We start from the raw sequence: 22,881 nt of genomic DNA on the forward strand, positions 1-22,881 counted from the left end.
TTTTAATAATATAATAAAATAGTTTAACTATAAATGCTATATCTTTTTCATTATTTGTTAGATAAATTTCAAATACATTTTGATCTAGTTTTTTTTTTGTGACATTTACTAGTTTTTTGACAATTTACTAAACTATCTATGGTGGAACATGCTTTCAAATATTTCCACATGCTGTAGGTTTTGGAATATGTGATTACAATTTAATTATGACTAACACCTTTGAAATGTCTGCTAGGTACACGTGAGATTAGAGTGAGTAACTGCGGATGGCGCTAAATATAAGACTAATACTCCGTTGTAATAGAACCAAAGAGAGAATAGCAGAGTTCGTGAGAATAGCAGTATTTTGTATCTTCCTCCTGAACTTCTTTCAACTTCCTGTTTTACTTAGCCCTGGATAGTAAATAGTCAAATATTCTCCTAAATTCTGATGCATTTTTACTTACGATACAGTGATAAATAATATAATTCGTTAAAAAAGAGGAATAATGCGCTGTCCAAAATCTATCAATACAACTCACTGTCCTGGGTTACGAAAACAGCGCTAATTTTTCCATTAAAGTTAATGAAATAGTACGTAAGTTTTCGATGTCCACGTTTGTGGCCATTTTTCGTGGACATCGCACGTAAGATGATACAATAACGAAGTATTTTAAAATAGATACGCGTTTGCGGCAAGGTGTTACTCTTCGATCTATTGTTATGTATAGTAATACGATGATTGCTAAAAAAAAAAAAAAAAAAAAGAAAGAAATGAAAAAAGAAAGAAGATGAATGAAGAAAAAGTAACACATGTATTTTTCAGACCAAGATATTTTTGAATAAAATAAGTGTAAAGAAAATGTTTACTTGTATTATCTGCGATAGAATTTCATTTATCTGAACTTTCCATTTATTGGAATGATATTTTTATATCAAGTAATTCTATTCCTATTCGGCAGGGATTGAAGTTTAGTTTAATCTAATTTCAATTCTTTAAGTTAAAGATTAATGTAAGAATAAATTATATATGTGTAATAATTTTATATTATATATAATAAATTGTATACTATATACAATGTACTTTAACATGTTTTACATTATATACAATAAATTGACAATATTTTAAATTATATATAATATTCCAATAGTCAATTCTTACTTGAATAGCTACTAAATAACAATCACAAGACAGAAGGTTTAGAATTGAATCTATTTACTCTGAAAAGTGACAATGAACCAAATTTCTTTTCTCAATAGATTCAGATAAATGAAATTTTACTGTGTCTGCATATTATTTCAGCTCCTGGGATAATCATCTACATCTCCTTTTACTTCTCAATAATCTTTTAATACAAATGAAAGTCCATCCAAGCGGTATAATACATGTTCCTTATAATTAATAAGCCATCGTTAATTATAATTAATTAACACGTATCGTATTATTGGTATAAATAGCTCTAGCCAATTTAGAATAGACACCGTAGGTGATTCCTAAAAGTGATCCAAGCCAATCAACAAGATGACGACTGAGCGTCACCGGGAACTGGAAAGCAGTTCTCGGTGTGACGATCTCCACTTCTCGGTCTCTGTCATTTTCCACTTCATCCTGCAGTTCCAATGGTTCCAATGGTTCTAAGTCTTCCAAAGGTCGAATATCGTTTACCCAATCATCGTTTGATGATCCTAAATACGTGACTTTTAATTCAGACTTCTTTCCTGAATCTTCTTTGTCCTTCGAGTTCTCTTGCATTCGATTGGACCAGATTAATTTAAGCGCTTCGACGTCTGGATTCGGTGTATCCTTGGCCAAAATTTTCTCCACGTTACTCGTGTTCTCTGGCTTTCGAAACACGAAGTTGTACGTGGCTCGCAATTTCCCGAGCAACTTATCCAGTGGTTTTGCCTCGGTGTTAGTTTCTTGCCTCGGAGTGCTCGTTTCTTCTGGGATCGGGAACAGTCTCGTGATTTGTGGCTTCGATTGCACTCTCAACGTGGAGAGCTGAAATACAGATTTTTACTTTTATTCTTACAGAAACCTTGATAAATTAATATTGGCGAAGAGATTAATGTTTTTCTTTTAAATTCTCTTTCTTTCTTCTGTAGAAGATTAAAGTATTTTTCTAGCTCGACTAATTTATTTTTGGAGTACTGATACATTAATTTTGCTACAAAGAGTTAACGTTTCTGAAGTATTAGCTTGTCCCAGAAGTTTCTTTCGTTTTATAAGGAAATAATAGATGCGCAACATTTTTCGTTTTATATTACTTCATTGAATTATGCATGATACATTTCGTTCCATTATTGTTCTATTACTACAAAATGGATCATTCATAATTAAATTTAACGTTTCTTCGCCGCGACAATCTAATACTTATCGAGCCTTCATACAGAGCGGATGATGGAAAATTATAAAGCAATTTTTTTGACCAGATTTACGTGTCTTATCATCCTCAACTGCAATCGCAAACTTTGTATCATAACTCAGAAATTTCGCCACTGAGTTTCTAATTTTAAAACACACGAGACATAAATGTATCCCTTATCTGGAAAGATGAAACCTAAGCAGATATTTATTCTACGTACTAAATATCACGATGGATAATATACTATAACCTTGGATATTTTACATATTTTTGCATCTCGCACACATTTTCTATTTGTATATGGTAAGTGTGCGTATTTTCAATGCAATTTCGTGAGCCAATGTACGAATAAATAAACTGATACGTGAGAAAAAGCAGGAGACGAAAAGGAAATAGAATTCGTGATCGATAAGCGTTGTACGATTGAGAAACAAGGACAGAAACGTATCTAACAAAATGATTTATTGCGATACAAGTTTACATTTGCAGATAACGAAGTGCACTCTTGACCCAATCAGAATCGTCTCGACGAACTGGGAGACTGGTTACCATCTTTTAATCATCGTTCTCGAATCGTAATCTCTCAGAGTGACCGTAGCTTTTACACGGTTTACACAGCTCGTGAACGCTGTATTATGTGTTGTTAAGCTTTGTTTTATTTCAGTTCACACGCTGAAGAGTTAGGAGGTGTGAATCCTATAGTCTCGCGGGTGTCGTAGCGGACAGTTGTTGTGTTTATCGTCGACGTGTTAGGCAGATAAACGCTTTCTGCCAATAAATCGTCGAATAATTGTCCAGCAACGCAGTTTTTTTATACCATCTGGAATTCACCAATAGTGTTGATCGAGTCGTGGATCTGGTTTGACGCGATAGACCATTTCATAAGGTGCGGACCTTGAATCTTAAATTTTTTATTTAAATAGTGTGATTCTTATTGAGTTGATTGGAAAATTCGTTGCATTTAGTTATTCGGCATAAATTGCTGTTGATACACGTTCCAAAGATATAATTTCAAAGCAGGAGAAAATTAAGTTTTTTGAAGAGAAAGATTCTACGGAAATGGACTATTTTTCGTTTCTTCTTAAATTTCGCTACGAATTTTCTGGACGATGTAATATCAGTCGGTTGGTTTTCTAAAAAATGGGGAGACATTGGGATTTTATATATTTTATGTACATATGTATAATTTGTAGATTTTTATGCTCTCATGAAAAATTTAAAGACACATACAGTGCATACAATAAATAGAAATAGATATAATTCCCGAAGTGTAATTGTATCGGATCGAATAATAAATTCGTTTGTCTTTCACTAACATGCATTTCGGAGAACGTAAAAATGCACGTATCGCGTTAATCTACCGGAAATAATCTATGATTGTAGACTGTTAGGTAACTAGTAATGGTTAAATAACGATAATTATGGATTGTTATGATCACTGATGTTTCTCACTGATATGATGTTTCCATTCTATGCAACGTTGCATTAATGTTGCAGTAGAGGCTGTTTCAGAGGAGGTGAACATAAAATTTGAAACTGAGTTCAGTATACAGAAATTGAACAGACACATTTCAAGGTAAGTTATTTTTTTTTAAATTAAGTCAGGTCTAAATTAACGAGCTTTTTAATATAGAAGAAGATTTTTTATTCTTTTCTAAAAAAGACGACTTATCAATTGCAAAAATCTTGTGTACAGGTTATTTCACTAAAAGCGGTCGGCAATTTGTACATTAAAGACAGTCAATTACGCTCCATACTAAAGGAAGATTCCTAATTGAGAAGGTAAAGCAAGCTTTAAGATCCTCCTTACTATACAGGTTGTTACATAAATAAAAACACCGTGAAAATAATACCGTAGTGTTTTCATCTTACTTTTCTTCTTTTTTTCATGTTAATTTACTTCCACTTCAAGGTCTAAGAAGATACCACAAGAAAGATGTTGCGATTTTCTCGCTTTTTCCTTGCTGTCTTCATGCTCGTTGCACTGATGCATCTCTCTCAGGGAGAGACGACAACAGAGTTACCCTTCCTCTTGGAGAGAATAAAGCAAAGCGTTAAAGTAGGACAGGCCAAAATATACAACACTGTGTTCGATTTAATGACACACACGACTACAGAGATGAGTACTACGACGATGGAAGAAGATGATTTTGAATTGACTAACAGGCAATTAATTGTAGTACCCAACAGATGCCCGTCCGGCTCTGATCTCATACGGGGAAGCTGTCGTACAAGAGTTTACTGAGGTGAAAAATGTAAAATCGAGATTTGGAAACGTCCTATATATCATACCATATACTTTTAGAAAATTCTAATAATTTACTTTCTTTATGACTTTTATCAGGAGTAGAATAAAATATAGTAGAGTCGGGATTTTGAAACGCCCTATACATCGTGGTAATATATTTGTACGAATATTCTTGTTTTTTTATCCCAATTAAAATAAAATATATCAGATAGATAAAAGTCGATGTACAATTATATATATACTTTCATCTCCATTTTGAAACATCTTGTACGTACCAAAGATCGAGCAGCATCACGTTCGATTATCTCAAAGGAGATTGAAGAGAAAGCCGGATACTAAATGCGACGTAATTATCAAACACTAGTTTCACGCGAGTTTCATGAAATTTGACAAGAATGTGCGATGACTTTACTTTTTTACTTTATGGTTACTTCAAGGTTATGTATCCATTTCTGTCGGCCATATTGTATACAGGGTGTCTAATTGAAACGCCGATGATCTCTCGTGTAAAAAAAAGAGGGAGAGATGCACGTAAAATGCGTTTGATTTTTGGGAAACTACGGCTGAGTGTTTCTTGTTGATTTTTTTGTTCTATCACTACAAAATGGATCATGCATAATTCAATGAAATAATATAAAGCAAAAAACGTTGTGCATCTATCATTTCCGTATAAAACGAAGGAAACTTTTGGCACAACCTAATACTTATTTGAGATGTAATTAAATCATTGGAATTTCTCACCTGGAAGAACTTTTTTAAAAAATTTTGTTGAAAAATTAGATAACTCTCGAAAATTATCAGGTGGAGACATTTTTTGAAAGGATTATTCGAAGGACCTAACAATTTTTTAAAATCTCTGCTCAATAAAATTTTCCACGATTACTCAGACTTTTAAAATAAGAACGCAGATGTTCGTTGTGACGGAAGCAGGGAAGTTTCGCGATTAAACGACAGGAAGATTGCGAATGTTGCAAACAGTTTGCCTCTCAGATTCCTTTTCTTCTTCTCTTTGAACTTCTTCCGCTACTTTTATTACTTTAATCGAACGTTCGGAAATTAATCCCTTGTCGAAATCAAAGCTACAACTATCATTCTGTTCAATGAATCAAAACTTGCACAAATTCCTCCAAAAAAATCCAAAGAAAATCGAACTTCTCGCTTTATAATATTCCACCCTTTGAATGTCACATTTAATTAAATCCAATAACTATAATGAAAAAGTAGCGTTCTTTCACGCAAGTTTCATTTTCTAACTGTACTTTGCATTTCGTATTTGTATGCATCTTTGCACACTTACACCTGTCATAAATGCATAAATACTAGTAATCTACTAATTATTAATACTCGAATGATCTAAGAATCCAACAATGAGAGAAGGTATGGAATCCCAGGAAAATATCTACATGTTACTAATGCAATTAAGCTATATAAAATTGTCGAATGTTTTCAAGACAGACTACGATTTCCAAAGGAAATATTAAAAAAAAAAGAAAGAAAAAGTAAGAGAAAAGTTAATTACTAGACTGTGCATTTTGATGCATTTGTGGAAAGTTTGAAAATGCAGAAACACGCAGGGTGCGAATAATTAAGAAAAATGTAGAAAATATCCAGGGTATAGTAATCTCTATAATATTCAATGGATAAACCAATTTTCTATCTAGGTTCCATTGTTTTAATTATATTCATAAAAATGTGAATTTTACTTACAGAAAGAAGGAAAAATCCAAGAAGTAGAGTCTTCATATCGTCTTAAGCCGGGTCAAGTGTTCCCTTTCGATGATTCCTTTGGTCGAAAGTAAGGCAACAACTGAAGGACTCATTGATTTCAAAATCCATTTATACTGGCGTGCAATGCAGCGGCGTAGCATCTCGTCGCGTCTAATTCGATCACAGCAGCGAGGCTATTGTTTTCTGTCCGCGCCTCTGCCTGCTGGACAAACCATTGACACGGTGTTGCCTAATGGAAATCGCTATTCGACACACGTAATGCTGCTCCGTGGACTCTGCCAACTCATATTGTTCAACCAATAAACAATATCGTGCCGCGGGTCAAGGTGGATCAAAAAAATTCATGGGATCTGTGGTATGGGTTCGATGGTGTCGATAGATGGATCGTAGAATACGACGCTATATTGGTTAGGTAAAAGTACATATAGATACTAGGTCAGGTATATATACAGTGGCTATAAAAGGTACTGGCACGAACCCTTATTTTCCAACGAAGCGTTTTCTTTTTTTTTTTTTTTTTTATCGGATTTGCATTCTATTTTCATACATAGTAATGTAATGTATATACTCGTATGTAGTAAATGTATATACTTGAACCTAATTAATCAGAATAAATACTGCCGCTTAAAATTTTGCAGCAACTTTTGCTCTTTAGACGAAACGAACTTCTACATATATTTTTCCGAGAAATAAGAATATTATAATTTTCAGAGGAGCATCTGAAAATAATCCACGTTCATCGCATACGTATGTAGGTGTGAATTTGAATTTAATATTGATCAGTATGATTTGGTAGTACTGAAAGATCGATAACGAAACACGATTCCATGATGTTTAGGTGGATACAATAGGTGGTTGGTAGAAGTTGCACATGGATGTTATTGGCATTAATTAGTCCTCTGGCGTTCAGGCGAAGATCTCAGTTTAGTATTGATCGGTTTGATTTGGTACTATTTGAAAGCGGATAGTAAAACATGATTCTATGGTTGTTCAGGTAGGTACACATGTAGATGAGTACTAGGTAACATGTAGATGTAGATAAGTACTAGGTAATAATAGATCTTTGGTAGAAGTACATGCTATATATATATATATATAATATGTATACTGTTTAGAAATAATTTGTTCCATGACGTATAGATGTGGATTTGATCTTCGTTTGATGGATTGTATCGAGCTTTGATTTGGGTACTTAATATGTATATATTATGTAGATTATAGGTACGTATGTGTTACGTTAGTTGATACGTATGAGTCAACGTCTTAACAACGCTTTACCAAAAAATCGGACGTGAATCAACTTCATTGTATTCGGAATTATTGAGTCATCCTACGGATTCTTGCGGTTTTGCATCCTTTTTAGCTTGCAAACGTACACTGCCCTCTTGAAAATTTGATACTTTGATGTACTTACGTTAGTTGCACTCGAAAATAGTATCTTCATAAATATTATCAAGAAAATGGCATCTAAAAGGGAGATTTGTTTTAATACTTGCATCAAATATATTATAACGAGTACTTTATTTTGTATATGTTGTATATTTTTGTATATTATGTACATTCTGTGCGTTTTCGGATCCTTGAAATTCCCATAAATCGTATTTGATATTTTTCATTCTACGTTTAATCTCACGCAGTTTGCGTGTTTCCACCGGTTTGAATTTCCTTTTTAATTTCCATTTTAGTTCACAAATGCACGAAAATCCGCGATCTAATTAAAACTAGACTACAACTACGGAAATTCATATTTTTGAAAGCATAATTAAAAACGTAGAACCTCGGTAGAAAATCGCTTTTTCCCCCGTTAAGTGATTATGGAAAGCGCTATTGTGTACCTTGGACATTTTATATGTTTCCTCATAACGGATGCATTCTGTGCAATTTTTTGCATTTCAAATATCCCACAAACGCATAAAAACCCGCAGTCTAATTATAACCACTAACATCTATTCTATTTTCGATATTTCATATTAAACTCACCATTTCATATAAATCTTACGCGAGTTTCGTGCATTTTTACGTATTATGCATGCATTTTGTATATCTTTACACCTTTAAGTTTCCCGTAATTGCGTAAAAATTCGCCGTCGATTAATCATTTATCGACACATGTCATAATGTCATGTAACGTTAATGTCGAGCATTATGGGGAATAACGCAAGGGTAACAAGGGTCTTAGGTCTTTGTTCAGCATGCTGGAAGGGTTGTCGAGATCTCGAACAGCCAACGATGTCCTCATTCTTGCGTCTTCTCTCGTCAACTCGTTTCGTTCCAGCAGCTTCGACAGAATCTTCTTCAGTTGTGGTCCGATACCACCCTCCGCGGAACTTTGTAGAGTATTGAGAACGTCGTCAGAGAAACCTGTGTATTTCCCGAATCCCTGCTTCCTGGCATCCTTGCTCAACGAGTCGTACAGGTTGGCGAGTTGCTGAAGAGTCGCACTCGGTGGCACCTTCGAACGTCTTAGGTAACTGCTTAGGCTTGGCCTTGGCACTTGCGTCACCTTCTCGCCTAAACGTGTGAATCTGTCGAGGAATTGGTTGAATTGGAAAGATTAGAAAGTTAATATATTCGGTAAATATAATTCAATATTGACTTGGATTTTTTAACGCGTTCAGTCCAGCTTATTTTGTAATGTTGCGCTGGGAGTTATTAATATTGAATTCTTGATAGTTTATTTTATAATATATTCTTTATCAAGAGATTGAAATTTTCCTTAGTCTTGGGTCACCTTTGAATTGTTGTTAATTAATTTTCTTACACAGTCTTCTACTTCGATTAACTAAGTTTCTCTCGTATACTTTATTTCTTTTTTCTCGCGAATGTTTTTAAATTACTATAGGATTTTTGACGATCTATTAAAAAATCGGATGTCTTGATTATTTTTAAACAATACTTCCATTGTTACAAATTTGTTTCATTAAATTTCATTTTCCTTTAATTTTCTATCAGAGGGGCAAGATGCTATTGATATCGTTTCTTCTCAATTATTTTGTCAGTTTTTAAATTCTCATAGTATTTGGAATGTCGAATATGGACACGAAGTGGTAAATTATTTGATTGAATTATCGTCGAAATGTCAGACGTAACGTAATAAAATTTTTCGAGGATAGACCTTTCAGTTTCGTAACGAGTATTTGTACTCGAAGCATGCTTGTATCTACATTTAGTTAAGCAGACTTTTCAATGAAATTTGAATTGATCCCAGCAACCGAACGTCGAGCAGTGACAGCCTTGTTACGGCTGCTGCATTAGACTATGTTTATTCTGCATTAAGTTTGCCAAAGTAAATTTCAAACTCGAATGGGCACCCGTTCAATCTATAAACGTAGCACATTTGCTAGACGTTTCTGAGATATCAATGCTGTTCCAATATCGAAGTATTCAAATTTTTCTCGGAACTTATGACTGTTAATAATACGAAACGAAGTATAATAAAAAAAAAAAAAAAAATACACAGGCTGCAATTACATCTCGATTTTTAAAAACCAATTACGAATTTCATTTATTTCATTGTAGTTTCATCCTAGCACTTTCTTGCATTGTTCTATTTTATTAGTAAATCTTTGCACCGTCATCGTTTATTATTATTGTTTACCATAATTACAATTATTATTATTTTATAAACTGTATATACCTGCTGCATACCAAATTGGAAATTTTTAAAATACCAAGCTGCCTCATCTCTGTATCAAATCTGTCCTCCCTTTCCAAGAATCTCTTCCATTTCTTATTATTTATTATCATTTCTAAATAAACCAAACTGAATATTTCTTCAAAATAAGATGAGATTGTAAACGAAGATGTTGAAAGATAGCAATTTTTGGACCTGCTTGCGAACGAAAAATTCTCTCAGGGACGAAAAATGTTATTTTAGCCGAAATGTGATGAGAAAGTTGAAAAAAAAATGAGTGCGAAAGATGAAAGAGTGGCAACGCTGAAGCTTATCCGTGTATTACGTTTGATCTTAATTTTCTTCGAATTCTGATCCACTTACAGAATAATTATTCATCTGTATCGACATAACGATTCCTCGGCGATTCTGCTAATAAATCAATTGCAGTTTGAAATCGAGTAATTCCGAAGTAGCACCAGATCGTTGCTACGTGAGAACAATGGGCAGCAATAATCTTGTGGTACTTTGGATTTGCTCGATTCCAAGTTTCAATTGATTAATCGACAGAATTTTCAAGGAAATATTTCATAAATAGTTCAACATCTTGAGAAGATGAAGTTTAAGCGTAGGGTAAGTTTGATCGCTGCCACTTTTTCATCTTTGCACTCATTTTTTTCAGCTTTCACGTTCCGGATAAATGCTAACAACGTATCTTCTCCTTGACAGATGCTTTCAAATATCCTGCGAGAACTTTTCGCCCTGAGGAAGGCCAAAAAATGACCATTTTTAACATCCAACCTTCTAAAATGCGGTAAATTGTCTCGAAATCAAACCACAAATTTGTATACATTTATGAAAAATTAAAAAATTCAAAAATGCATAGGGTACACGCGATAAAAGATATCGTTGCCCTAGTTCTTAACTTTTCTAACTGCATTTCTCAACGATGAAAATTCTGCTTGGGCAACAACGAATATTCAGTTCTTTTAGCTCCCAACTCCGCGTAATAATATTAAACTTCATAAACTTTAAACTTAGTTTTCTCGTATTAAAAGCTCGCGGAGATAGAACAATGAAGAACCTAAACGAGGATATAGAAAATAGCTAAAGTACATTGTTCGGTATAATATTCTGTAGATGAAGATCTTCCCTGCATGAAAATGTGAATTTCTAGAAATATCCGCAGTCCGCTAATGTCTGTACCTAACAAACGCTCAGCAAATCCCTTTCTTAAACCCTGTCATCTATTTCTCCGCCAAAAAGCAAATAAACTTTCCAACGAAAGGCTTCACCTTGTCTCGTCGTCCTCCTCTTCCACGTTCTCCATTTTCTCCACGGGAATCCCATCCACGCTTTTCGATTCCTCGAAATGATCCGCGTCTGCGAACTTGGACGGTTTAGGTTTCAAGATCTGATAGACGTCCTGCACCACGCTATCGATAGTCGGTTCTTTCTTCTTGTCGACGTTCGCAACGATCGATTCGGGTCTCGTGGAATCATCAGGATCGCTCGACGCAGTCGTCGTTTCCAGCTTCGTTTCCGTGCTCGTAGGAGACCAGGAGATCCATTCGTGATTCTCCTCGGGGACTTCTTGATTCGTTTCTTGCACGGCGTGCACACGTTCCGGTTCCTCGTAATTCGTCTCCGGCGTCGCGTAGTTGGTTTCTGGCGTTTCCTCGTTCACCTCTGGCGACTCTGGCTGCGTCGAGGGATCCTCCATCGATTGCTGGTCAATTTCACCTGGCTTCGACGTCTCCAGCGCTACCAAAGTCTCCGCGCTGTCTTTCGACGATTCGTCCACCTTGGAGTCACCTGTCCTGTCCTTTGACGCCTCTTGCGTCTTCGATTCTTCCTCTTTGTCTGTCACGATTTCTTGCGTCTTCGATTCGTCCATTTCGTCGGTCGACGTTTCTTGGGTTTTGGATTCTTCCGTCTTATCGTCGAACACTTCTTCGACCTTCGACCCCTCCACTTTGTCTTTTTCCGTTTCTTGCGCGTTTGATTCGTCCGTTTCGCCTTCCTGTGCCTTTTCTGCACTTGGTTCTTTCATCTTGTCGTTTGTTGTTTGTTCTACCTCGACTGCCGAATCTTCGGTTTTATTCTTCGAAGTTTCCTTGATCACCGATACTCCTGTTTTGTCGTTCGACGAGTTTTCCGACTTGGATTCGTCCCCCTCGTCCTTCGACTCGTCCAAGGATTGGGATACTGCGATACTGCATATGGTCGAAGGATCTTGAGAAGCAGTCTGTTGATCTTCAGCTATGAAGCTAATGGGTGAAGTGGAGGGGCTTTCTGTGGAGGTGGAACTCTGCATAGCCTCTTCTGATTGAAGAAGTTTCAGTTGTTCGACGGCGTAAAATATCACCTGCGTTAAAGAAGCGGATCGTTTTAACGAGAATTCGATCGATTTGATAGTTGTGGAAATGTTGGATCTACACACGTGTTTTAATATATTCTTCTGATATTAATATCGAATTGACAATTGGCACGTATTATTATACGTATATTTTATATATCTCTTTATAAATATTAATAGTAAATTAATAATTAGCCTGCGAGATGACTACAAATATAATATAATAAATTATTAACTAACATTTAATTCTATAACAACGTAGTTTTGTATTAATGTATAAACTAATAACAATATATCTGTTTAGTGGAGATGTTTCGTATGAAAATATTTCTTCATTAAGCAGCGCTACTTGATATAATTAACGATGATTCTCACCTGCATGGCTGCCGGAAGATAGGAATCCGAGTAATCCGGCTTCGAGAAGGCTGGTGGATTCTTAAGGACTCCGCAAATAGCCTAAAAGGAGCAGTTATAATTATCATAAATGTGTCGTCAAAAAATATAAGCAGAAGTCTCGACGCAAAGGTCGAATGAGATTCGCGCGCAGGTTTATCATATCGTAACGAGTGTTCTACTTCGGACATATCTCATTGAACATATTTTATCACGTTTTTTCTCAATTTTTTCACCTCTAAATGTTCCGTAAGTCTAGAAATATTCGCGGTATGATTATAAAGTACAATAGTACGGCGATAGAAGCAATTAAATGTATCTGACACTGTGAAGATCTGGCTATCAATGAACGCAGAAATTCGTGAAAATATATCGGGAACTATGTCTGGAATGGAATGAACGACTTCACGGTTACTTTGAGGGATAATTAAGAGGGAGGAGCGAGGGAAAAGTTCCGGCTTCAGAAAATCGTCAGCGACGATTCCTGGAGAAACGACGAAACGACACGAGAAACGGCTTAAACTCCGCTGAAACTTGTTCGTGAGTTGGTTAATTAAAAGCCGACCTTTTATCTGCCTCCGAGCAAGTAACTTTCGGTTTACCCTTCTTATCGTAGCGCTAGATTTTTGGGAAATGGCGGAATCGGTCGATTAGCGCGTCACGGACTGGCCAATGAAAATTTAACGAGAATATCGTGTTTGACGTTAATTTTGCCAATTTGCAAGCTTCAGTCGATTGAAACGAACTTGCCTTTGAGAATCTAATTAAAATTTAATAAGGACCTGTTATAAAATCTGTTTCACAATTTCCTCTGATTGTCTTCGTAATGGGAAATATCGACGTTCTTTTTCATATTAGAATTTCTTTTCAATAGATTGTTTGCAGTCGCATTAATCGTTGGAATAGATCGTCCGCGATACGTAAGTGAGACGATTGCGATGAAATTACGTAGGCGCGAAAAACAGACAAAAATAATAGAAAAGTTTTAGTTGCGGTAACGCAAGGTTTAGAGGGTGAAAACGCGCCTTAAGAGATAACTCGAAAACAGTTACAGATGGAAGAAGGTTTTGTCAACAAAGACCGAATGGCTTCTAACACGTTGAAAGAAAATACTGTGACTAACGAACGATCTTGAAAAATGTATAAAAAATTCCTTATCAAAAGGTTCCTTACATTTATCAGTAAACTCGAACAGATGTTATTTCGCTGAATATTCTACCTTACAAAATACAAATACAAAATACAAATTGATACGATAAGCTGGTAAAGTGGATCAAACAATTACGAATGAAACAATAGATTTATGACAAAATATCTGAATCACCTGTCGAGCCAGTAGAACCACCAAAAAGCAGCCAATAGTCTTCATATTGCCTCCTTAAATTTTCAAACTGGCAAGAGATCTCCACTCTCAAACCTCTGTCAAATCCGCCAAACTCCAAAAGTACTTCGGTAATACTCGAAAAATACTCGAAAAATACTGCAAATGTGCTTCGTGAACGTCTGAGATGTTTCACTGATTTCAGGTTATCGTGTTTTATTCGTTGAAAAAGTTAGTGAATCCGCGTCAGAGCGTCGTCGAAGAGCAACTGGAGGATCGAACCGGTCCAGACGAGAGCTCGTTTCGTCCGATTCTTCGATTTTCCACACTTTGGATCAAGGTTCGCGGCCGAGCGTCACCGCCGGACTGGTCTCGAAAAAGGCTTGTAACGGTTCCAACGTCGCACTTGTACATTCTAAGTCGCGAGTAAAGCAAGCAGAAGTGTTAATCGGAGGAGGAAGAGAACGAGAGTCGTCGGTTCGTTCGCGAACGTGAACGCGTGACACTTGAATTAAGTTGCACTCGGTATGCGTCGCGTGTCCGTGAACTGAACCTCGGTTTCCCGCTATGCAGCCGCCTTCGAGGATCGTTCTCCTCCGGTTTCCGGTTCGGATAGTGCGCGAACGATGACTCGTTTCGACCGTTCGATGGGCGGCTCTTGTGAACTTTGGGTGTGTTCCACTTGGTGAGTTGAAAGGAAAGGAACGATACAAATATTTTGTTTTTACACTTTGAATGCACATTATATTTTTGCATATTTTAAATTGCATCTGTACGTTTTGTAGGTTTCTACAATTCATCGTGAGGAAATTTCGTTTGAATAATTATCCCAATAATTGTGTTACGCGACGAATATTTCGTTAAAATATATTAACATTTGCTGGATAAAAAGGTTAAAGATTTTCGATATTTTATTTCTTCGTTCTCCTCGAAAAGGATAGAAATCGAAACGGGTCATTTTCCATTAGGAATTCTTTCATTTTTTTGTACGTTATCTATTACGATAATAAGTAATATAATTTATAAATAAATAATTCCAACCTACGGTTATATATCTGAGGACGGAAATGCTCGTTAGAATTACAATTGTATGAAAAAGATACTTCAATCTGGTTAGTAGAAGCACCATCGTGATTAAGCGAACATCATTTATCTTTATTCAAATTATAGTATCAAACTGGAACATCAATTTATGAAAAATTATACCTATGAAAACGTGAATCTTTAACGCACAATATCAAATCCCAAACATTTATCTTCAATGATTTATCTTACCTCGACGTCCTTCATATCTGGAACCTCTCCGCTTCTTTCTTTTTTTCCCACTTCCTTTAACAGCCAACGCTGTATTTCGAGATCGCGCTGCCACACGTAGAATGTGTCTGGGCGAAAGTAAATCACAGAAGAACGATCCTAATGATCGTGACTTTCGTTCTCGGAAGGCTACGACCTTGGACAAGGCCGTTGCGACGATTTCACGGAGGAGCAGAGAAAAAGGACAGGAACAAAAGCGAACACTGTTCGATGACTGCACCTTCAAGGCGATTGGGTTATGGATCCCGGTTGAACGCGATCATGAAAAGGACAACTGGTTCTCGATATGTGACTGGATCTCTATTTGTGGATCCATTATTCGTTTCTCTTTTACGAGATTCCTCTTGGAATTTAGGAATTTATTTCATTCCATCTATTATATTTATTACATTCGAATTTATTATACCTATCAACTTGAAATTTACAGATATATAAAATTTTATTTTATTTTTTTTATTATTTTTCTATTCCTTTTGTCAAATATATTTAGATTGTTGGAACAAACGCGATGCCTGTAACGCTATCTGAGAATTTGATTAATAAAATCTATCAAGGGACGATAAGAGAAGAAAAGATCGCGAATGATATGTGAAATATGATGTTTCTTATCGATTGTTAATTGTGATATGTATTGTGATTTTTATATGATTATATTTTATATTGTATTTCGTGATATGTATTTGTGATTATTAATTGTGTACGTGTTTTGGCTAAAAATCTGGAATTTAGAAAGTCACTTTTTCATACGTTTTATCCTTTTTGAGAATTTCTTTCAATATTACTTCCGAGAATTACTATGTTCCTTTCGTTTTCCTTCGTAGGAATACGAGATATTCTTCTCTAGAAAGCTTCTTAAGAAACGTAGTGTTCTGATATTTAGCTTTCGAAATCACGTTAATTAATACATAGCTTTTACATCTCGAAAGTACGAGCAGTTTGCTTACGAATTTGCGAGGACAGTAATTAGGAGATAAACAAAGACGTAAAGCTGGTTGTAAAATCATATCACCCACATTTAACAGTCCATGCAAGTTCGTAGAATCCATCTTAATGAACTTTTAGCTTTAACCTGGCTTTCCGCTTCACTAAAGATTCCTTCGATTCCGAGAAGTTTGTTGCAGTGAACGAAACCCATTTGGCAAACGCGGCGAAGGTAAGAGATCGAATTGAATATTACGACAGAAAGGAGGAAGTGGAGTTTTCACTTTTTAGTTGGGTAGTGACTGATAACAAACGACGAGTTGGTACGTCTTTTCGATAACGCTTGTGAATATTAAAATTGTTTCTCATACAAATAGGACGCAAATAGAAGAACGAAACTCGCCAGTAGATAAATGTACTTAAATCGCAGAGTGAATTTCAGTAAATAAAAATTGTATTATTAGATTTCAATGTCAATGGATTATTTTAATACTATACTATTAACTATACTTTATACAGATTATAATTATAGTGTTAATAGATTTCAGGTAAACTACAAAAAGTTTAAAATAATAATTTTACATAAATCTACTGAAAATATATTATTATTGAGAATTTGAATTTTCATTTCAATTTACCAGTTACATGTGCAAAACAACTATAAAACAATAGACACTTTTTACAATATTCATCTTTTCGAATAAATAGATTAGAGAATTTCAATAAAATTTTTAACAGATTACATGCACAAAAACAAGTTTAGTCTTCGTGCATTTTCTATGTATCTGCCCTCAAGAAATTAATCACATCGACTTACGCCCATACTCAGATTATATATTCGATATTTATTTTTCATACGCATCAACAATTTTAAGAAAATTCGTAATGTTCGATTTAAATGAAAAAAAAAATTCTGTAAATATATATACAGATATTTGATATGATTTGTTGAATATTATCAGACGAGTTAAGTCGTCTTCACCAAACAAGATAGTTCGTATGTATTGTAGTAATTTAAAAGAGTTAACAGATTTGAACAGGATAGAAAATACGGCTAGAAGTTTCGAACACGCGAAGCATATATAATTTAGTAATAGTAGTGTTATCCAGAAGGTATGAGGGTACCTCCATTCGATAAGAGGAATCCTATGTACGGGAAGCGTTATATATTCAGACTCCCAGTTGCGGCATCGCTTCACGCAGTTGCATTTCGATTATTGCGCATCGTGGAAACTCCTGTGAACCGTTGGAACGTGTTTTCCCTCGACGGAAGTTGGGATTATCGTGGAAATCGATTTTCGAAACGATGTCGCCTGTTTTGCTCTTGATCGTAGTGGTAAGATACACGTTGATCAGTTTCTTTTTCTTATAACCAAAATTACTTACGCATATCGTTATCGTGGAAATTTTCTAACATTTAGTTAATAATATTTACACGAACAACGTTGTCTTTGCGCCATCCTTATTTAATACATAACAAATTTTGTCGAGACTTTTTCTTCAATTTTAATCTAACCATCGAAATGCCAGATTTCGGATATTTTATTTTCCTAATTATTGAAAATATGGAATTCTTAGCAAAATTAATATTGATTTCCTGACTAATTAACGTTCACTCTCACTCTTGAATTATTCAATTGTTGGTGTTCACGTATTATATTTTTTTATGTACTTTTTATGCACATAATACATTCAATATATTTCAAATATTAGTTTTAAACATCTAATGTACATAAAATGTCAGTTACACAATAAAGTGTTATAGATAATCGTCTATACACCTCTATTTTGGTAATAAAATGTTGTCATATTTATTTTTCTATTCCCTTTGTCAAATATATTTAGATTGTTGGAACACACGCGATGCCTGTAACGCTATCTGAGGATTCGATTAATAAAATCGACCAAGGGACGATAAGAGAAGAAAAGATCGCGAATGAAGACTCAGGTGACCCGCCAGTTTTCGAACACATCGTTGAAAATGTAAGTTAATACCGAAGATGGTAGTCGATGACTAGAATAGTATAGATTTAAGAATAACACAACACGTACTGCAGGATAATTCCGGATAGGATCTGCACGATAAAGCGCACCCGACTTTATAGCTGCTTGTTCGTAACAATAAAGTAAAACACTTCCGGCAGAACTATAAATCGTGTTTTATGCTCTACATAACGTAGACTATGAAACGAGAGCAACAGAAGTTCTTTATACGCTTAAAAAGATCTACGGTTGTTACCTTGAGTTTTTCTACTTCTGGCGTACATCCTTAAAAGCGGAACCCAAAAACTAAGAGGAATATAAAAAGTTTCTTCAGCAACGATCGTAAATTTCACGTTTCACGTTAAGATGTGATCTAAATCTAATTGGAAATCGTAAAGTAAAAGTAGTTTCTCTTGCGAAGTAAGGAATCAAATCTAATCTTAGCTGGTGCTGCAATCGATTAGTATGACTCTTCATTATATATGAATTTTTATTTTTAACTTGTTACTAGGAACTTATCTTTCGACTTTATTCTGTGTATAGTATTTAGCTTCAATCAAAATTGCTATTAATAATCGATAAGCAAATTGCTATTAGCAACCTAAAAGATGTTCAGCCTTGAAAGCTAAATTCCAGTATTCCAAAAAACAACTCATTATCATATCTCAAGCAAATACATTCCATTCCAAATTCTTCGTTGCGATCATCGAGTCAAGTTTCGCTATTCCAATGAACAGTCTACCTGATATTAATTTTCAGTCTGACACCAACAGCACGTCAAAACCAAGCCTACTCGCCTGGTTCCTCACGCCATTGACTCAGATCAATCCCCAAACTCTGCAGAACCGTGTCAGCCAGCTCAAGGAAGCGCTGAAGAATCTTGGACTTGGAAATCGTAACGACTCGAAAGGAAAGCAATTGAATAACGCAAACAATTTGCTACATGTCGCGAGTGTAAGCGATTCTGGCTTTTACACGGATAGATTGGAACCAGCTGGATTCTTCGGTGGAAATGGCTGGCTAGCGAATAAAGGTGGAATCTTAGGTCGTCCTGGAGCGATTTTCTCTACTGGTAGCATTCTCACAGACTATCCATCCGCCTATAGAAGAAAATAGGCGAATTTTCAGAAAGATATTCCTTCGAGTTTGATGAGGGATTAGTGGACCGTAGCGTAGAGGGATCGTAGCATGTCAGAGAGAGAGAGAGAGAGAGAGAGAGAAGATCGCAACGTATTTTATTTTATATTTGATCGAAGGAAATTAACACAGATGAGTTATGTGCAATGTCTTTAGTTTAACGTTATTTCTCATTTATTTGGAAATTAAAGATAAGATTTATGTTGCCGTGTTAATTGAAATAGGCGTATCTGTTCAGAAAGTGGTTTGGGGAAAAATGACTTTTAAGTGTTTGACAATCAGCCATCGATTTTACATACGTCCGAAATATGAACCGTTATATCTTCAATACAGATACCGCTTTCTCATTGAATATACACATAGATAAATGATTTTTGCGCTACCCGACAGCAATGATTCGATTTAAGCGAAAATTGCAGATAAGCCCTTTCGACTTAACACGGCGGGATGATTAACCCAATTTTTACATTTTATATACTGTAAATGTAATATTCTAATTTTTAAAGCAATAATCACTCTACTACAAGATTGTTGTAGTCTGAACAATAGGTACTTTCATCAATTTTTAGATAAAATTATCTTCTATATAATCGTATAATTCTAGTGCGAATTGATAGTAATTTTATGTTGTTTTTTATACTAGAGGAAGATCTTAGATCTGTGAGATAGTATGAACATATGCATAGTATGAACATAATATATCAGCAACCATTGTTAAATAAAAATTGTATAATTTTTTGATTATTTCTGAAATTTAGCTCACTTCTAACAGCCCTAATTCCTAAAACGTATAAATGGCGGTATTCATCGCACGATACATCACTCGAAACCATTCAATTCCATCTGATAAAACTTTCACCAATTTTCTATCTGGTTGTAAGGCTGTGCTTTGGCCCACTTTCCACGAACATCCAATATACAGCGTGTAACAGAACGTGTGCAATCTGCTTGAGGAGATAATTGTAATGAAAAAGGACCATAAATCATATGCTCGCGATAAACACAACATTTAAGCAATACTAAGATTCAGAATAGAACAAGCTTTTCAACGAATTCGGGATACACCAGGAATCATTCGCAGTATAATTAGATCCATGATAAGGCGTCCACAAATTTGCCTTGAAACACCAGATGGTCTTCTGAGCATCTTCTTTCTTCTTGTTTTTAAATGTACACTCAGTTGCCGAAGTGGGCCTCGCGTGTATTGTTACACCCTGTACAATATTTTTACTCTTTGCAACATACTCAGTTAAGCAAATACTGGGCGTCGAATGAAAAAGAAAAATTGTCCGATTTGAAGTAAGAACGAGGAAGGTAAATGTTCGATATTAAACGAAGTTAAGTGACGTTTCTCTATGATCGAAATACGAAGGAAACGAAACGAGGAGGACTAAAAGGTATTGAGAGCAAATAAATTAAAGTACTTAGATAATTCTGGTGGAACGTGCGCGAGAAATTCTTCTGATAACTGGTGGTTCTTAGATCGAGGATGAGGACCGTGGAGAAAGCTTCCGATAAATAAGCAGCTTTCGCGAGACGAAGAAATTCCTTTGGTAGCATTCCCCTTCGATGACATCCAACTCTTTTTGTACAGAAGCTTTACAGTTTCTGCGCGATACTTCAACGAATCAATAACCTTCCGGCTTTTTTCGCTCTCCAAGTTACTAAATGAGGAATTTTGATTTCCCAAATTTGCGGAATTCCTCGTTATATCTACGATATTACGAACCTTCAGTTCGCAGAATTTGCCGAGGGCATCGATTTATTTGAAGTCCATGTAAACCGAGCAGGCATTTTAAATGGGGATTCTAGGTAAACTGTTTTCGTACGTTTTAAACACAAATTTAAGGTAGATCATATAATAAATGAACTTGAGTTGGAAATTCCAGAGAGACGGAGGATTCTACAGGGATAGGATATTATGAAAATTAGTGTGGAATTTTGATACTTCGATCTTTCTCTTATTCTAGTAACAAAAAGGATTTGTAACGTTTTAAGAAAATGTTTGACGTAAAATTGAGACGAAGAGTCACGCATACCGATAACGATCTTCTCATTTCTTGCTCGTATTTGAAATGTTTTTCAATATTGAAAGATACTATTGAGCTGAACATGTCTGAAAGAACAGGGTTAATCAATGAATCCTTCTCGTATACTTGGAATTTGGTCGATTTACAGTAACAGCATGAAAAGTTTTACGATCTACAGTTTTAAGTTTTTTCTACGATTTACAAAATATCGACAGTTGATTTTTTCTCGTACGCTGTTAAAGCTGACTTCAACTAGGCATTCTGACTATAGAAGACGATGTCATTCCAGGCTCTCGTTTTTATCTTTGTAATTTTCGTAATTGAAGATTTGACACGCCGTCAAGAACGAGTATCTATCCTGCTACAGTTTAAAAGCAGCGTGTGTTTCATTTAACATTTTATTTCGCAGATTCAACAACAAACGTATCAAACGCGTTAAAATAATTTTACAGAGGTGAAACGGTTCCACATGAAAGTTTTAACAAGCTATCTGCGGTTTGAAAGTGCCACATCCGGAAATGCATTGCAAAATGCACACGCGTCACTGAATTTCTCTAGAATAGTTATCGTTGATGTTGCATCGTCGAAAACGCGAATCGGGACAGAGGAGGCCTTTGATCATCGGAAAATCATCAGATGTGTGCTCGTTTTGGCTAATAGTCGTCAATTTACTGAATTGTTTCCGGGTATCGCAACATTCAAAAGGAATATCTTCTCCCTTCAATTGGAATTCAATTCGATTAATGGTACGGCAGAACGTTTCGTACGATGCCAATAATGATTGATTATCGATTTCTTTGTAATTAAATGAAAGCTAGCGATCACTGTCTTTTTATGATTTTTATTTTGCTTGTTAATTGCTTATTATTATACAATACAGACACAATAATTATTATAAGAGATTATCAGAAAGCCAAAGTTATTAGTGATATAATTATTACATTTCTTAAAGTTAATATCGATTTCATTAAAATCAGTTTATTCCTGTAAAGTATTAATTCTGTGTACGATGGAAATTCTAACATGACCCGGTTAACTGATTGGCATTGTAATTATTCCGTTGTTTTCCCTACCGTGAAATTTTATACTTAATTTTTTACCATGATGTATTTTGTATATTGTTCGTGGATGATGTAGAAAAATGAATAATTTCAATCTCTTGGCATTGGATTTATTTCGCGCAGAAAATTTGAACAGGACAGGCCTCTTCAATTTTAACAGTTGGATCGCTTTTGAATGGAAATATGTAGTATCACAGTAAATCATTATTAAAATGTTGGGACTATAGTTTCAGTTCGGCAAAGGAAAATTATTTTCGTAATGAAGTTTAATTTGAATTTCAATTTCAGTTTTAATTCTAAGCCCAATTTTTTTAATCTTCAGGGCTTTCAACAGACTTAGAAAACTTGTAGAATATTTATAAATGTCACTATTATATGATATCACTTGTTGCTTAAACCGAAGATTAGAAATTATGCAATTTGCCTTT

At 35.2% G+C, this 22,881-nt stretch overlaps 3 protein-coding genes and 1 long non-coding RNA gene across 6 annotated transcripts; 2 read left to right on the top strand and 2 right to left on the bottom strand.

Annotated features, from left to right (window-relative positions):
- Window positions 1–1,308: 1,308 nt before the first annotated feature.
- LOC117216592 lies at window positions 1,309–6,438 on the bottom strand. The gene is made up of 2 exons (XM_033463417.1): window positions 6,301–6,438; window positions 1,309–1,981 (listed from the first exon to the last, which is right to left on the bottom strand). Exons 1-2 carry the CDS (start codon window positions 6,334–6,336, stop codon window positions 1,403–1,405), a joined length of 615 nt encoding a protein of 204 aa, XP_033319308.1. The 5' UTR covers window positions 6,337–6,438; the 3' UTR covers window positions 1,309–1,402.
- Window positions 2,912–4,811, top strand: LOC117216598. 2 transcript variants are annotated; one of them, XR_004489391.1, is made up of 4 exons: window positions 2,912–3,231; window positions 3,843–3,921; window positions 4,042–4,127; window positions 4,258–4,811. It is a non-coding gene; the product is annotated as an uncharacterized LOC117216598 (long non-coding RNA). The 2 variants fall into 2 exon arrangements; XR_004489393.1 differs by having other exon boundaries at window positions 3,846–3,921.
- A 1,385-nt stretch (window positions 6,439–7,823) lies between the features above and the next one.
- LOC117216583 (E3 ubiquitin-protein ligase RBBP6) lies at window positions 7,824–14,408 on the bottom strand. 2 transcript variants are annotated; one of them, XM_033463405.1, is made up of 5 exons: window positions 14,011–14,408; window positions 12,669–12,749; window positions 11,819–12,302; window positions 11,230–11,779; window positions 7,824–8,846 (listed from the first exon to the last, which is right to left on the bottom strand). In XM_033463405.1, exons 1-5 carry the CDS (start codon window positions 14,053–14,055, stop codon window positions 8,465–8,467), a joined length of 1,542 nt encoding a protein of 513 aa, XP_033319296.1. In that variant the 5' UTR covers window positions 14,056–14,408; the 3' UTR covers window positions 7,824–8,464. The 2 variants fall into 2 exon arrangements, with proteins under 2 accessions (XP_033319296.1, XP_033319285.1); XM_033463394.1 differs by having other exon boundaries at window positions 11,230–11,786; window positions 11,826–12,302; window positions 14,011–14,407.
- Window positions 14,409–17,325: 2,917 nt separating this feature from the next.
- Window positions 17,326–19,359, top strand: LOC117215993. The gene is made up of 3 exons (XM_033462548.1): window positions 17,326–17,578; window positions 18,088–18,225; window positions 18,985–19,359. Exons 1-3 carry the CDS (start codon window positions 17,549–17,551, stop codon window positions 19,339–19,341), a joined length of 525 nt encoding a protein of 174 aa, XP_033318439.1. The 5' UTR covers window positions 17,326–17,548; the 3' UTR covers window positions 19,342–19,359.
- The last annotated feature ends 3,522 nt before the right edge of the window (window positions 19,360–22,881 follow it).

Source organism: Bombus bifarius, unplaced genomic scaffold (genome assembly GCF_011952205.1).
Source record: "Bombus bifarius isolate JDL3187 unplaced genomic scaffold, Bbif_JDL3187 scf7180000007973, whole genome shotgun sequence".
Lineage (NCBI taxonomy): Eukaryota > Metazoa > Arthropoda > Insecta > Hymenoptera > Apidae > Bombus > Bombus bifarius.

Bases quoted from the DNA above. Each gene is read 5' to 3' on its own strand.
- LOC117216583 (XM_033463405.1), bottom strand. From the start codon at position 14,055: ATGAAGACTATTGGCTGCTTTTTGGTGGTTCTACTGGCTCGACAG. The intron at 12,750-14,010 runs GTGATTCAGATA...TGCTCCTTTTAG, and splicing joins TGGTTCTACTGGCTCGACAG to GCTATTTGCGGAGTCCTTAA. The intron at 8,847-11,229 runs GTGAAGCCTTTC...ATTCCTCGACAG, and splicing joins GAGGAGGACGACGAGACAAG to ATTCACACGTTTAGGCGAGA.
- LOC117215993 (XM_033462548.1), top strand. From the start codon at position 17,549: ATGTCGCCTGTTTTGCTCTTGATCGTAGTG. The intron at 17,579-18,087 runs GTAAGATACACG...AAATATATTTAG, and splicing joins TTTTGCTCTTGATCGTAGTG to ATTGTTGGAACACACGCGAT. The intron at 18,226-18,984 runs GTAAGTTAATAC...ATTAATTTTCAG, and splicing joins TCGAACACATCGTTGAAAAT to TCTGACACCAACAGCACGTC.
- LOC117216592 (XM_033463417.1), bottom strand. From the start codon at position 6,336: ATGAAGACTCTACTTCTTGGATTTTTCCTTCTTTCT. The intron at 1,982-6,300 runs GTAAGTAAAATT...TCTGTATTTCAG, and splicing joins TTGGATTTTTCCTTCTTTCT to CTCTCCACGTTGAGAGTGCA.